General features: G+C 39.5%; 1 protein-coding gene across 1 annotated transcript in view; it reads left to right on the top strand.

Moving 5' to 3' along the window:
• LOC126278194 (digestive cysteine proteinase 1) overlaps nt 1-16,213 on the top strand; it is a 73,507-nt gene that overhangs the window by 27,644 nt on the left and 29,650 nt on the right. Inside the window, exon 8 of the mRNA XM_049978109.1 lies at nt 10,745-10,845. Within this exon, the coding sequence (XP_049834066.1) occupies nt 10,745-10,845 (101 nt within the window). The remainder of the gene's footprint in view (nt 1-10,744; nt 10,846-16,213) is intronic.

Here is a 16,213-nt window from a genome sequence, read left to right as displayed (position 1 = left end):
CTGACATACTACGCACAATTTCATTTCGTAATATCACACAGGGTTATTTTTTGGATCCATTCATCAAGCCAAGCTAAAGTTTTCCAGCTCTAGAAACTTATAGTAAGAATTATTTATGTAGTAAGCTCAAGAACATCCCGCAGAGGCCTGTTTAGGGTACTAGGGATATGAACTACTGCTGAATGGAATTTGCTATTAAAATATATGTTTTTTGAAACCAACACCTCAGTTATGGAACAAATTCTGCAAATAAGAATAATCTTCACAAAGATTTAAAGTGTCCATTATTCAGAAGCACACATTTTCAGTTACTTGCCAGCAGCTGTAAAAAGTTTAACTACCAATAAAGTTCAGTTTAAGAGCCGCTTAAAGGATTTATTGGCAGTAATTCCTCCTCCTCCTCCTCCATTGATCACTTTCTTAGTAGAACTGACTTATGTGAGTGTCACTAATGATATCAAATGATGCGAGTAATAGTACAATCTGACATCTGTACAAATTCAGTGCAATAATACACTAATTGTATATAACTGTTGTAAAATGATTTTTCTATTTAGTGTTTATTGCCTTGTAATTGAAGCTACATTCAAAAATTTCCTTTACTTGTTCCATGTCCATGATGATCTCTCAACTTTGGATCTATGGAATATACATTAGTATATTTGTTTTTCATTGTAAATATTTATTTTTGTGTATTCTTTTTTTTCTGACGTGTTCTACATCCTGGAGGATCTCCTCACTATGCATCAATTGGAACAAAAAGTAAATTATACTAACCAAATAAATTTGAGATTTGAGTTGTTATTCTACCCTAGCTAACAGTGCTTTTGATGTGCTTTTGTAGGTAATCGATAGGAGAGAAATGCCTCTGTGGTTGTTAACATCAGTTTTATCACCTACTTTGTGTGGTGGCTGGATCAAGGCTGTCTTCCAGTCTTCCGGAATCACTCCTGTTAGCCAAATGTGTTGAATGATTTCAGTTAGCTTGACCAGATATTTGTTATTTGAATGTTTCTAAAATTCTGCTGTTATGGAATCCTCTCCTGGTGTTTTATTGTTTTTGAGGGGTTCGATTATTTCCTTGATCTCCCATTTTAATGGTGGATGCAAGTCACATTACTTTCGACTGAGAGAAGAAAATATGAAATAAAAATAATATTAGTAAATTATTTGATTTGCTTATGCAGGAAAGAAGAAATGCTGTTGTTCGTACTCTTGTTGCCTCTGTATTTTGCGGTTAAACACTTGCACTCCCATTGGGCCACAGGTGAAAAATAAGTGTGAACATGCAAACAGTTGTGCCCAATCAAGTACAGTGAAGGCAGTGGTGACTCCGAATACACCGTCTGAAACAGCTTAACCGTAAAGGAAAATACATGCCATCTGCAAGTTTGAGATGTTAAGTGCCAAAGAAATTAAGCAAAAGAAAAGTTTGTCGGGTCATTTTCACCCGACGCAGCTACTTAAGGGTTAAAAGCTGTGAATTTCATTACTAGTTGATCGTTGTGTGTAGTTCTATTAGTCATTTGATATTCTCATTTGTCCTTTTGTGAGCTGGGTAGTCCCAGCAATGTTCCTGAAGTTTTTTCTGCCTGCCAAGTTTGCATTAATATTGACCCAGCAGTATTATAGTGCATTCTTTGGAATTTTTGTGACTAGTTCTTAAAGTTGCTGCTGGCTGCAATGGGACTGCTGATTGCCATTGTGGTGTTACCCTAAATAGTTGTCTTGTGGAGTAACACTACTGTTAAATTAGCTCAACTTAGTTTCAGCCAAAGTTGTAAACAGTTTGGCCTGCATGTGCTGTTAGAAGCTGCCCGTGTCTTGGAGTACAGGGGAATCAGAGCTCGTGCAGAAAGATAAAGGTGTTCGTTCTTTCCATGCGCCGCATGAGATTGGAATAATAGAGAATTGTGAAGGAGGTTTGATGAACTCTCTGCCAGGCACTTAAATGTGATTTGCAGAGTATCGATGTAGATGGAGTTGCTGCTGGCCTGCCTACTTGTGTCACCCCCTGTCAATCTGCTAGTAAGCTGGCTGGTTTGAATTTCTGCCTTGTGTGGGATAACGTACTATCACTGTGATGTATGTTGTGTATCTTCTTGTTTGCACCTATTGCACTTTGTGCCTAAGCATTTCTTGTAATATTCCGTGACTTATTCTGAAGTGATGATTTTTTTCTGCACACTTCTCCATAGTCTTAGGCATTCCTGGTTTTTTACCTACCTTTTGATCCAAATGTTGTTCAGTCGGATGTACCTCAGTAGTTATCTGGAATGCTCATATCTCCTTTTTTGTGGAGAAGATGGATTTATCCATTGTGCAAAGTTCAAGGAATTTTTCTGCTGTCAAAATTTTTGATGGAGCCATGCATAGGTAGATCCAAACTAATTCTCAGACACATTTCCAAATTTTGGTGAAAACGTCTACTTCTTCTTATACTGTGTCTTATTTCCTATGTATCTTGAGGTTGGCCAGTCGTGTCTTGTTATGCTGTTTTGCACATATTTGTGTTGTTTCAGAGTACAGTCGATATCCATTTCAGGTCATTCGTTTGGGTCCTGATCATGCATTTGGTAGTCATCTGGCACCTTTTTTCTGCTCCATCCGCGGATGGATATGTGTGTGTGTGTGTGTGTGTGTGTGTGTGTGTACGAGTGTACGCCTGTCCTTTTTTTCCCCCCAAGGGAAGTCTTTCCGCTCCCGGGATTGGAATGACTCCTTGACTCCTTACCCTCTCCCTCAAAACCCACTTCCTTTCGTCTTTCCCTCTCCTTCCTGAAGAAGCAACCATCGGTTGTAAAAGCTAGTAATTGTGTGTGTGTGTGTGTGTGTGTGTGTGTGTGTGTGTGTGTGTGTTTGTGTGTTTTGTTCGTGGTGCCTGTCTGCCGGCGCTTTCCCGCTTGGTAAGTCTTGGAATCTTTGTTTTTACTATATACAGATACCCACATGTCTCAGTGTGTGAAGTACATTATTATGACTGAAATCTAAATGTGGACATTATTTGTTGCTTTCTGAAAAGCCATTGTTCTTTGTACTATGGTCACAAAGTTCTATTGCATATTGTGGCTGTATTGTGGTTAGCAATTACAAGTAGTGTGTGTCAGATGTAAGTATCACAATAAGTGAAGCTAAAGTGTAAAAGGAAATAATATTTTATTTTAACCGATAAAAGCGCTGTGGATTTCCGTACACACAGTTCACAGCTGAAAATTATGTCCTCTACTCAGTTTTGAAAATTTTATGCCCTCTAAACAGGTTTAGTTGTGTATACAGTAGGTTTAAGAAGTTAAACTTCATCGATCTTCATACCTGTCATAATTTCATCCAGGCTTGTTGAAATGTTTGTTTTTGTTGTTCTTTTTTGTGATCTTTACCATGAAGACTGTTTTTTTACAGCACTGCATACGGGTCTGTTAAGTGCAAGTCTCTTTATCTCTGAATAAGTACCCCAACCAACATCCGCATGATCTTGTTTGTTGTAGTCAGATCTTAGTGCCACTTTGCAATTATTAACCTCCTAACTGAACTGACAAGTACTTAATGCCTCAGGATCTGACCTTCCAACCTTTCTTCTTTTAGTCTACTTGTTCCATGAAATTCTTTTCTCACCAGTTTAATGCAGTACCGCTTTATTAGTTACTTTATCTACTCATCTAACCTTAAACATTGTTCTGTAACATTTCATTTTAAAATCTTATATTTTGTCTAATCTATACTTTGATCACAGACATTTCATTTCCAAATAATGCCACACTCAGTATTTTCCCCACCAGGAAAGACTTTCAAGCACTTCAATCTTTTAACATGAAATACAAATCTCTCTTACAGATACAGTTTCCTTGTTAACCACCAGTCTGCAATTTATATCCTCCTTGTTTCTGCTGTTGACAGCTACTAAACTGGTTTCGGTCTTCATTTGACTACCCTCAGACCCTTGTACCATGATGGTAGGCAGTGGTCATGAATAGAGTGTGTGTTGTGACTCCACGAGTGCCAAATGCTCATTCATGGAGGTCACAACAATTCCTCCATTCACTACCACTGCTTACGGTGAGGGTCTGAGGATGGGCAAATATTAACCAAAACCAGTTACCATCGAGATAAATGTTTTTGTGATCAAGATTGTTTAAAATCCATTTTTAAAGTATTTTTTTATGAAGACTGCTATTTCTCCAGGAGAAATCTTCTCAAAATAAATGATATATCATCTACTGCTTTTCATTTGCATTTCATCTACTGCTTTTCATGTGCTATTTCCTAACCTAATTCTGTCACCATTGCCTGATTTAATTTGATTACACTCCTTTATCATTGTTCCACTTTTGTTGATGTTCACCTTATTACCTTTTTTCAAGGCTCTGTCCATTCTGTTCAACACATCTTCTAAGTCCTTTACTGTCTGAAAAAATTACAATGTCATTGGCAAAGCTCAAAGTTTCTTCTTCGTGAACTTTCTCTCCTTTATTGCATAGTCAAGGTACAGATCGAACAACATGGGGCATAGACTGCAGACCTGCCTTTCACCTTTCTCAACTATTTCTTTCTTTTCAGGCCTTTAGGCTCATAACTGCAGTCTCATTTCTGTGCAAGTTGTAGACAGCCACTTGCTATCTTTATTTCATCCCTTATAACTTCTGGGATTCAAGGGTATATTGCAGGCAGCGTTTTCAAAAGATTTTTGTAAATTTACAAATGCTATAAATTTTGGTTTGCTTTTTTCTACTTGTCTTTTAAGATCCTATCTTCTAAGATAAGCATTGTGGCGGTATTAAAATTTGACAATCGTACATTTCTTCAGAACCCAAACTGATTTTCATCTGGGTTGGCTTTTACTTCATTCCATCCTTCTGTTAATAATTCTTATTACTATATTTTGTTACCAAGTCTTAGTAAACTGATAGTTAAGTCAGGTTACCTTCCATTCAGAAAGTGGGTGCTCTCTGTGATTATGTGGCTTATAAATTATAAAGTGCAGCAATCAAGTCATCCTTTTTTATATTTTATTATGCAAATCCAGATTTTGGCTAATAGCTAGCCATTCTCAATGCACTGTTTTCTACTCTCGATGCATGTAAGTCCCAGTTCAGGCATCAGTCACATTTCTTTGAATATAGTTAAGTAATATTCACACCTGTCTGCACCTGCCTTTTTTTTCTCAGTGTTTTACTTGGCTGATTCTTCACAAGGATCTTAATAGTACAGGTGGAGTGTCATTTTCTGTAGGTAGGTGGTAGGTAGGTAGGTAGGTAGGTAGGTAGGTAGGTAGGTAGGTAGTTTCAGTTTTCATCTTTTAAATACTTTGTCAAATCTTCTTACAGTGTCACGTCTCCTGTCTCACTTTCATTCCCTCTTCCCTTACCACAATACTGCCATTGAGTTTTTTACCATTATAAAGCCTTCCTAGGTATTCTTTCCACCTTTGATCCTCCCCTTCATTTCTTAGTGGTGGCTTGCTGTCTGAGCTGTTGATGTTCACACAGGCACTTATCTTTTCTCCAAAGCTCTCTTAAGCACTCTCTAGGTTTCTTATAGTTATGCATTCTTTTACAGCTTTGCAATTGTTCCCAACCATTCCTGCTTCATAAGTTTTCACATTTTTGGCACCCTCATTTTTTAGATATCTATGTCACTTTCGTTATCTGATTTGCTTGCTTTTCATATTTTCTTCTTTTTTCAGTGAAATTTAGGTTCATGTGTGTTATCCAAGGATCTTAAATGGGCCTTATCTTTCCTCCTGTATGATAGTCTGGTACCTTCACTATTCCTCGAATCTACCCATCCATCTTCTATTGTATTTCATTTTGCTAATTTCATCACTGCCCACTGCTCCCTGTAAAACTTCAAATAACCTTCTGTGGAAAGGAAAGTTGCCACTCACCATATAGCAGAGATGCTGAATTGCAGATAGGCATAACGAGACTTTCACTAATAAAGCTTTCGGCCAGTAAGGCCTTCACCAAAAATAGACCCCCCCCCCCCCCCCCCACACACACACACACACACACTTGCAGGCATAGGCAACTGAAGCCACACCGCAAGCAGCAGCACCAGTGTGTGGTGGGAGTGGTGACTGGATGGGCGTAAGAAGGAGGCTGGTGCGAGGAGTGGGAGGGATAGTAGGTTGGGGTAGCGGACAGTGACGTGCTGCTGGGGAGTGTGCAGGGACGAGGTAAAGAGAGGGTACTGGACGTTAGATGCAGGGCAGGGGAGAGATGGGGAGGGAATGGTTAGTGGAAACGAAGAGACGTAAAAAGACTGGGTACAATGGTGGAATGAGAGCTGTGTAGTTCGGGAATGGGAACAGAGTAGGGACTGGATGGGAGAGGACAATGATTAATGAAGGTTGAGACCAGGAGGCTTATGGGACTGTAGGATATATTGCCGGGAAAGTTCCCACCTGCTCAATTCAGAAAAACTAGTGTTTGGGGGTGGATCCATATGGCACAGGCTGTGAAGCAGTCATTGAAATGAAGGATGTCATGTTTGACAGTGTTCTCAGCGATAGGGTGGTCCAATTGTTTCTTGGTCACAGTTTGTTGATGTCCATTCATGTGGACAGGCAGCTTGTTGGTTGTCATGCCTACATAGAATGTAGCACAGTGCTCGCACCTTAGCGTGTAGATCACAAGACTGGTTTCACAGGTAGCCCTGACTTTGATGGAATAAGTGATGTTTGTGACTGAACTGGAGTAGTAGGAAGAGGTGGTGGTGGTGGTGGTGGTGGGAGGATGTATGGGACAGGTCTTGAATCTAGGTCTATTACAGGGATATGAGCCATGAGGTAAGGGGTTGGGAGCAAGGATTGTGTAGGGATGGACAAATATATTGTGTAGGTTTATTGGACGGCAGGATACCACTGTGGGAGGGATGGGAAGGAAAGTGGGCAAGATGTTCCTCATTTCACTGCACAATGAGAGGAAATCAAAACCCTGGCGGAGAATGTAATTCAGTTGCTCCAGTCCTGGATTGTACTGAGTTAAGAGGGGAATGTTCCTCTGTTGCCAGACTGTGGTACTTTGAGAGGCACCCCCACCCAGTCGCCACTCCCATCATGCATTGGTGCTGCTGCTCACAGTGTAGTTTCAGATCTCTGAGACTGCAGATGTGTGTGCAAGTTAATTGTGTGAATGTTTTTGTTGTGCCTATCGCGACTCAGCATCTCTACTATATAATGAGTAGCAACTTTCCTTCTCTGGTATTGCAACTTAGGTCATACATCGGGACAGTGCCAACCATGCCACAGTGTTTAGATGTGACACTGCTACGTGTTTATTTTGGTTGCTGTATGTTTAACTCTTCCTACTTGTTTTAATTGCCCATTGTACTTTAGTTATTGCTAGTGCTATAATCTGTTCATCATAAGAATAAACCTGATGTAAACATTACACCACATATTCTGCGTTTGCTGGAATCTCATTGGATTTCATTTCACGTGGAGCGGAAGTCAAGCTGTGTTAAGTATGATCATAAGGATATGTCTTATGCTGTGTTAGACGCACATAAATAAGGGATAATGCGAGACATAGGTGTCTAGAAGGAAAGCATAAAATGCTCTCATTCCCACCTAATGTAGTATTCTAATTACAAACAAGAGTGATGAAAATTCCTAACTTAAACACAGGATAATTCCTTTGAACGAGCTTTGTGTGTTGCAAAAGCATAATGCAGGGATTTCACTGTACTGGTTAATACTGAAGCCACTGAAGATATTAATTAGTCAGTCGTCTGGTAATCTCTTAGCTCCTTCCTTTTCCACAACCGGGAAGTACATTTCATTTCTGGAATTGCCATGTGCTACGGTGATTAAGAGTCGATCAACAACAGAATCCACAAAGCTACTAAGGTGCCGCATTTGCTCCTCTTCTTTTATGACATACCATTCTATATCCCACAAACGTTCAGCAGTGACATGCGAAAAAGCTGTGTTGTTAGTGCAGTACGTCTGGCAGCTAAACAGTCTACCTTGGCTCCAGATCAGTTCTTTTGGGTTCATATTGTAATGGTACATGCAAAAAAAAAAAAAGGCATTTGTAAGGTGTGCTTGATATTGCGAAACTGATTGTTTTTAATGTGTCTACATCATTTATCACTCTGGTTAATGTGAGACTACATCTGTGCTATAAAACAATGGACGTAGTACAAATAAATAGTATTTTGTTTTTCATTTTTGTCCTAAAAAGTTAAATTGTTATGTTGTTGTAAGTTAAGTGATCTTTGTTAACAATCTTTCATAAAATATTGATAATTAAGAATTTATATTTGAAATGAAAACAGGAGTTTTGCATGCAATATGTAATTAGAAACAAGATGATCTGCATTATTCATAAAAAATGACAACGAATTTTACAATTATGAGATGTAGGTATTTCAAAGTGAATGAAAAAAAGATGAGCAAGCTGAGACTTGAACCTGCGATCCATGAACTGCACTTAGTTATCACTCCACACTACCAATTCCACTATACATTCAGTCTATATTAGCATCTCAACTGTTGAATACAGTCCCTTGGAAACTTCAAAACAGTTTGTTCCCGTAAATTTATGAAAAACATTAAGAGCAACCTATTTCTCGGCACCTTTTGACCATGTTCCACACGTGTGCTTCACTACGGATCAGGAAGCAGCCTCAATCACTTTCCTACTGCATATTAATAGTGCGACAATCAGAGAACAACAGTAGAGAGACTGTGACTGTATATGATTTTTAAGCTAAAAGGTACGTAGCTACAGCATGATTAAGATATTCTGATGTATTAACAGCCTTCGAAGTTTTTCTTTAAGTTTCATTTAACATAACTTAGTAATAATGTGTTTAATATATACTTCAAAGAGCACAACAGCACCAGTTCATGTGTGCTATGGCTTCTGACCAATCTATCGTGTTTGTGTTTGCTTACACCAGGTTTATTCTTATGATGAACAGGGTATACAGTCACTTAATAGTCACTGATTCTAGTTTCAACATTAGATCTACTCACAAGAGGTGATGTATATAGATGTCTATTTCTTATCTAATCTCGAAATTTCTGCCCATCTGGCCGATAAAGAATTTTTGACAATCCTTAGTCAATTTTGTACATGCCTGGTTGTGTGCAAAGGTGGTCTTGTTTTTCTGGAGTGAGTTTTTGTTCTTAGGCTGTGTGCAGTGTGTTATGCAAAACTTACTGTAGTTTACTTTAGCAGTATGTTAAGTTTGTTTGATGTATTTCCTATATATATTTGTGATTTGTATGTTAGTTCCTGTTTTGTTGGTACCTCTCTTGTCAATTTTATGTCACTGTGAATCTTAATTTGTATCTGTTTGTTTTGTTAGTCTTAGATTTGGTCAACTTTGCTGGGATTGAAGTTATGTTGTACTGTGCGTTAAAGGATCCCCAATTCCTTCTTATTTGCTAATCGTTGTAATGGTAGATCAGTCAGTCTCTAATTATATGAAAGTATGCATGTTTGTATGTTTTAGGATGACAGGAATTTGCATTAATGATGCATGTTTTCTATAGACTTCAAATTGATGTGTGTCGTGAATTTTTGTTGTTGTTAGGACCACAAAGTTGATTGTTTTATTGTTATCAATTTTCATTGTGAATTTCATGTCTGTATGAAGTTCATTAAATGTTTTATGTATTTGTTGAATGTCTGTGTTGGAACAATCTGTCGTTTACATAATGGTAATAAATTACAGTTTTCTTTGGAAGTATGTTTGTGGAGCAAACATTTTTTTGTTCTAATGTGTTTAAACAATGTATCAGCTGTGGTGCCAGCTATGCTATGCCACATGTCGAATCCACCTTTTATATGTATAATGCATTATTAAATTCAGAGTAATTCTGGCTTATTACTAGCTTTAGCTGCTCAATGTTCTCCTGCATTCGTGTGTTGGGTAAGTTTCTACATTGTAGAAGTTCTTTTATATGGTATGAATTGTTTCTTTTATTGGAATGTTGGTGTAGAGAAGTTTCCATTTTTTAAAAATTATTATGTCTTTTATGTTGTTTGTTAATGTTCTTGAGTTTTATATTGTGAATCGTTTTGATGTATAGTATTTTGTGAGCAGATGTTCAGCTTTCTACTAATATTGGTATTTGTTCTTTGTGGCTTTTTGGTAGTCCATATAATTTAGGTGTCCTTGGGTTCATTACTAAGTATTTTATTTTCACTATCAATGGGAATTTTATTGCAGCTTTTCACTACATTTTTGGTCTGTGTGGTACATTTGTTGGTAGGATTTCTTACAATACATCGACAATACTCCAAGCTCAGAGGAGTTTAAAGTGTGGAATGTATTTTTCTACAGCACTCTGCATTTGAAAACACAAAAATTATGACACACAGACAAGAAGTGATACAAAAAACATAGATAAATTCACTTTTAAAATCTAGATCCTAACCTTTTACTATAATTTAAATGACATTTAATCCCATTCACACACAAAGGAAATGCCAGAAGTTGGCTTAAGCTGCAAAAAGCATTTTTTTAGATGGTTTTTTGTCAGTTTATGTTTTAGTGTGCCAGAACACTGTAGTGTCAGTTTTTCCTATTTTTAAATAAAGAAGTCGTGGAGCATAGCGCACATCTTCTGCGTAAGGAGGCTAACAGTGCATGTGGTCTTTGATGAAAGTAGCTTTAAAAAAAATCATAACTTTGCTGCCTGTATATATATTTGTGGCTACAGTACTTTCAAATAAATTGCTGAAGTATGCATGCTATCTATAACTGCATATTATTCAACATATTATTGCAGATCAGTCTGTCTGTGGTTCTTGCTGGAGCTTTGGCACAACAGGTGCAATTGAAGGAGCCTTCTTTGTTACCCATGGGTATCAAGTTCGCCTGTCACAACAGGTATGTCAAATTTCATCTCTCTCTCTCTTCTCTCTCTCTCTCTCTCTCTCTCTCTCTCTCACACACACACACACACACACACACACACACACACACACACATTCATTTACTCATTATGTGTTCATAGTTGTTCTAATTTTATTTTCAGAAAAGTGTATTATTGTATAAATATTTATGCTCTTTGCTTTATTTTGTTGTATTGTTGTTTACCGTTATCAGTTTTTTTTTTAAATTCCTGCTAGGTTATTGTTACTTCTCACGTGCTCTTTTAAAAGAAGAAAACGGTTACCTTTTGTATATCTGACTTTCTTCTGTCCTTTATTCGATTCTTCTCGGTCTTTATTGCCTCTCACATTCCGTTCTGAAAGGCGAAACAGCATTCCATCCAATACCCTTTCCATAGTTTTCTATTTCATTACTGATTTAGCATTAGTCATTACTAGCAATCCCTTCTCCTCCAATAACTGCCTAAACAAAAGTAATAGCCTCTGAATGTTGCTTGTGAGAGACAAATGGGCGTTTACTTGCTGGAATATATCTCCATTGAAATCTGTGTCTCAGTAACATTATGTAATTACTGAACCTCAGATACTACATAAGTGAGAGGTCATAAGAAAACTATTTAATGCATTACTTAGGGCTATAAATTGTGCTAACAGTTAATATGACAAACTAAATTCTTTGCTTTAGGTTTTGCAGAAGCTGTGCTTTAAGACCCCTCTTTCTTTTGTGGTTACACAACTTTATCCGTAATTAAAAGATGCAGATAATGACAATTAACTGAAACTTTATTATTTCATTTGCAAGAGGTAAGAGATATACAGAAGCCTCATTGCATGGTGTCAGTGTGTCGTCAAATAGAAAAACAACAAGAAATAAATTTAAATCCAACAGTAAATGTGCGCATGGAGAAATGAATCACATGTGCAACACAGTGCTCCTAGTGGCCAGGTGTGGAACTACTCGATAGCGATTCACTTGGTATGCACACGTAAACTGCACTGTCACTGCATAACAGTGCACTTCATACGAATGCATGGAGGTTGACATGTAGGGCATTACATAATCTCCCTAGCAGAAGTCGAGTGTCAGTTCGAACTCGGTGGCTGTAGCGGGCCATCCACGCTGGAGGAAGTACTGCGTCAGTCGGTGGACGCTGCACTGTAGAGGCGACAGATGCATCATGGAGTCCCGATGGGAGGCTAGTTGTCATCTACGCTTGGCCACTGACAATGGTGTCTCGTCGAATACATATGCTAGCTTTACTCAGTTCAGTGAGGCAACTGTAGTCTTGCCATTCACCAGAATGTTTACTGTTTGTTCCTATTTCTTGCGTACCTTTTAGAGGCCAGAATATGGGGCTTGAAGTGGACATTTAACGCCATCTACTTGGAACATCACGTACAATGATCGAGGTCTTTTTGAATAAAAGAGTGCAGTGAACCATGTTGTGAAGCCTGTGGTGGCCAGATTTTGGAGGCATGCTGTCTTTAATGCTGTGAAAAATCTAGTTGGTCTTGTACAATTGTCTTGATTGTTTTTGTGCTGACAAAATCACCAGGCAGGCGTGATGTTGCACTGCAAATTATTTCTGCTGCTGATGCAATGATGCGTGACTTGAAAGTTGTCTGTAAGCCGAGTAATACCAAGAGGAGTCCCAATTTCAAAGATTAACACTTGCTGCTTGCTTAGTTCCTGTCGTTCCCTCTGGAACATAGGACCGTGATGAAATTCCTCCACCTGGTACGATTTCTAACAAGTCTCTTCACTTCACTCCAGGTTTTCCCATCCTCTGTAGCTTCTCTCTCGGTCATCCTTTTCCGTGTCTGTTTGGGACGACCACGTTTTCTAGCTCCTTGAGGGTTTCATTCCAATCCAAAGCCATCCTTTCAATAGCTCCATTTGGTTTTCTCAGTGTATGCCCAATCCAGTTCCATTTTCTTTCTTTGATTTGTATATTGATTGGTTGCTCATTTTTCTCCCTCCAAAGATCTTCATTTGTCATTATGTCTCGCCATTTCACATTTAAAATATGCCGGAGACAGTGGTTGATAAAAACTTGGAGCTGGTTTTTGATGTGGTTAGTCACCTTCCAAGTTTTGCAACTATACAACAGAACAGCCTTCACATTGCTATTGAAAAGCCGGAATTTGGTCTTCTTTGGGGTGTTCCTATTTCTCCAGACAGGGTACTGTTGCACAAATGCACATTTGCTTTGCGGATGGACGTCGTCCTCGGCGCCTCCTGTAGTCGTGACTATACTTCAGAGAGAGAGGAAAGATTGGACCTGTTCTATGTCCTCTCCATTAATGGCCAGCCTATTTGTGATGGTCAAATTTATCCACATTTCTTTAGTTTTGCAAACATTTGTCTTGAGGCCTTCAACTTCCGCCTCTCTCTGTAACCTGGCCAGTTTCTCTTCGATGTCTCATTGCGCCACTAAGCAAATGTCTGCGAAATCTAGATCTTTGAGCCTATCCCACATCCCCCACTGTACACCCTCTTCTGTCCCCCCATCTCTCTCTTCATCACATTGTCCAACACCAAAAGAAATAGTGTTGGCGAAAGAATACACCCTTGTCGTACTCCTGAATTAACTTGGAAAGGGTCTGTTAGTTCTCCATTACGTAGTACTTGGCATTCATAGTCTTCATACATTTCCTCGATGATGTTAATAATCTTTTTTGGGATGCCATATTTTGCAAGAGTATCCCACATGACCCTTTGATTGACAGTCGAAAGCCTTTTCAAAGTCAATGAAGGAAGGTAGAGAGTGTGTTGCCACTCTGCACTTTGTTTCAGGATAATTCTGAGAGTATTAATGAGGTCCACACAGCTTCGATGTTTTCTAAAACCCACCTGCTCTCTCATCAGTTGTGTTTCCACAGAATCCTTAATACAGTTTAAAATGATCCACAAAAGTACCTTACTCGGTACTGAAAATAGGGTAATGCCCTGCCAGTTGTTGCAGTTAGTAACATCTCCTTTTTTGCGTAATTTCGTGATAATACCTCGTTTCCAATCTGTTGGCAGTTTCTCCTCTCTCCATATCTTCTCTAAGAGTATGTGCAATATCTTGACAGTGGTGTCCAAGTCTGTTTTCAGGATCTCAGATGTTATATTATCTGGTCCTGGTGCCCTCCTATTCTTGATCTGCTTCAGTGCTATCCAAATTTCTGCTTTCGTGGGTGCATTTACACCAATGCTGGGACTAGGATCATTGTATTCCATTTGTTCTTGTTCTTCTACCTTCCCACCAAGGTCTCTATTTAGAACTTTTTTAAAGTTTCCTTCCACCTACGTGATTGTTCTTCATGTGTAGTTAGTGTCTCCCCTTTCGTATTCCTTACTGGTCAGTTCCTCTGGAAGCTTTTATTTGAGAGCATCTTAGTGATATCATATAGTTCTTTCACATCCCCCCCCTGCGCACTGCCTGTTCTGCTGTATCAGCTTATTCATCTATCCAATTTCTGTGGTCTCTTCTCACACTCCTCTTCACTTCCTTATCTGCTGCTCCATAATCAGCTTGTGCCTGTGCTTTTTGTTGCCTGGTCCTGCTCTGATTTACTCTTCCCTTGGCCTCCTTTCTATGAGTGATTTTCCTCCAGGTATGTTCTGTCATCCAATCTCTCTGCAGACGATTTTTAAAGCCAAGTTGTCTCTCACTCATATGCACAAAAGTATTTTTAACTTCCGTCCACATTTCCTCCATGTCCTTATCCTCAGCCATCTCCAGTTCCAGCGCCTGGAATCTATTCCGGAGTTCCAGCGGAAACTCCTCAGCTATCTGTGGATCTTTCAGTTTACCTACATTGAATCTTCTATTTCTTGGATCAAGTTTCTTTCTGGAAGCCACAATCTTCATTTGGAAAATGGCAGTAATAAGATGGTGGTTGCTACTTGTGTCTACTCCTTTTCTATTACACACATCTTCCAGGCTTCTCCTGAACTTCCTGGATACTGCGATATGGTCAGTTTGATTTTCTGTAATATGATCTGGGGATACGTATGTTATCTTATGACATCTCTGATGAGGAAACAAGGTCCCTCTTATTACAAGGTCATGGCTCATGCAGAAATCACTAAATCTTTTCCCATTATCATTCATTTCACCCAAGCCATGTACCCCCATTATCTGTTCCAAACCCTCATTGTTGTCTCCCGCCTTTGGCATTTATGTCTCCCACAACAATGACAATATCTTTCTTGCTCACTTTCCTTACAGTCTCTCTTAGCAGATAATGGAACTCCTTCTTCTCAGTCTCTGATGTCTCTCTGAGAGCATAGCATTGGATAAGCATCATGTTTTGGACATTCATATTAAATCTGGCAGTCATGATCCTGCTGGACACAGGTCTCCATTCTAGAAGGCTCTTCTTTGCTGCCTTGGTCAACACCAGCCCAACTTTATCCCAGTGTTCCTCTTACAATTCTGAATATAAAAATGTAATTCCATCTGATGTCTGCATTTCACCAAATTCTGGCCACCTCACTTCACTCAAGCTTACAGTTATTCATTTCCCCTGTCACTTGTTTCAGCTTGCTACTCTCCAAAAGCCAATTTTCGTTTTCCTTTTCATGCCAAAGGTCGTTACCAGTTTATCCATTCGGTTATGTATTCTTGTCTCGGTTTCAGTAATCAGGTTATTTAAGAAGGGCGGGTGATTGGCCCACCGCTTCCAATTGCCTTGGTTGGGCTACCGCCTTATCGCCCAGGCACTGATGATTTGCCAGGTGTTCACCAAATGGGCTTGGCATTTCCTCCGCGCCTCTATACCACCGTCGGTTATGTGGGGGAAATGGAAAAGAAAGAAAAAGGATGGGCTAGGGATGGGAAAAGGATAGGAGACAGGTTTTCGACAGGTCGTTGTGGGACACATTGGTCTGGCTCCTACCCTTCGGCCTGTCCGGCATGGGTGACCCTGCTGGTAACTACGCTACCACCGGCGTAGCCCTTCGGATCCAGATCACACGAACCTCCTCACCCACACGGACAGTGCTACATTAAGGCGGCGTCCCTTGAGGAAGCACATTAACACTGCCTTCAGACAGTGGTGCCTGCACTTGATCATCCCATTGCTAGCCAGGTGGTAGCTCGTGGTCTTGTGATGGTTGTATCCACTTAACTTGGTCAGCCGGGTGAACAAGTCTGACTCAAACTGGTGCCTGCGGTCAGTAGCGATATGCAGCGGGCACCCATATCTCACCAACTTTGTTGTTGCGAAAGACAAAGCTAATGCCTCGGCTGTGATATTGGCTGCCGGTACTGCTTTTTGACAACAAAAATACCTCTGTCTGTCAGATGGGAGAAGTGGGTCAACAAAGTCCAAATGTACGTGAGCAAAGCGTGTGGTGGTATCTGGAAAAT

This window comes from Schistocerca gregaria, chromosome 6 (genome assembly GCF_023897955.1).
Source record: "Schistocerca gregaria isolate iqSchGreg1 chromosome 6, iqSchGreg1.2, whole genome shotgun sequence".
Lineage (NCBI taxonomy): Eukaryota > Metazoa > Arthropoda > Insecta > Orthoptera > Acrididae > Schistocerca > Schistocerca gregaria.
Note: the sequence above shows the minus strand (reverse complement) of the source record. Positions and strands in the feature narration are given on the sequence as shown.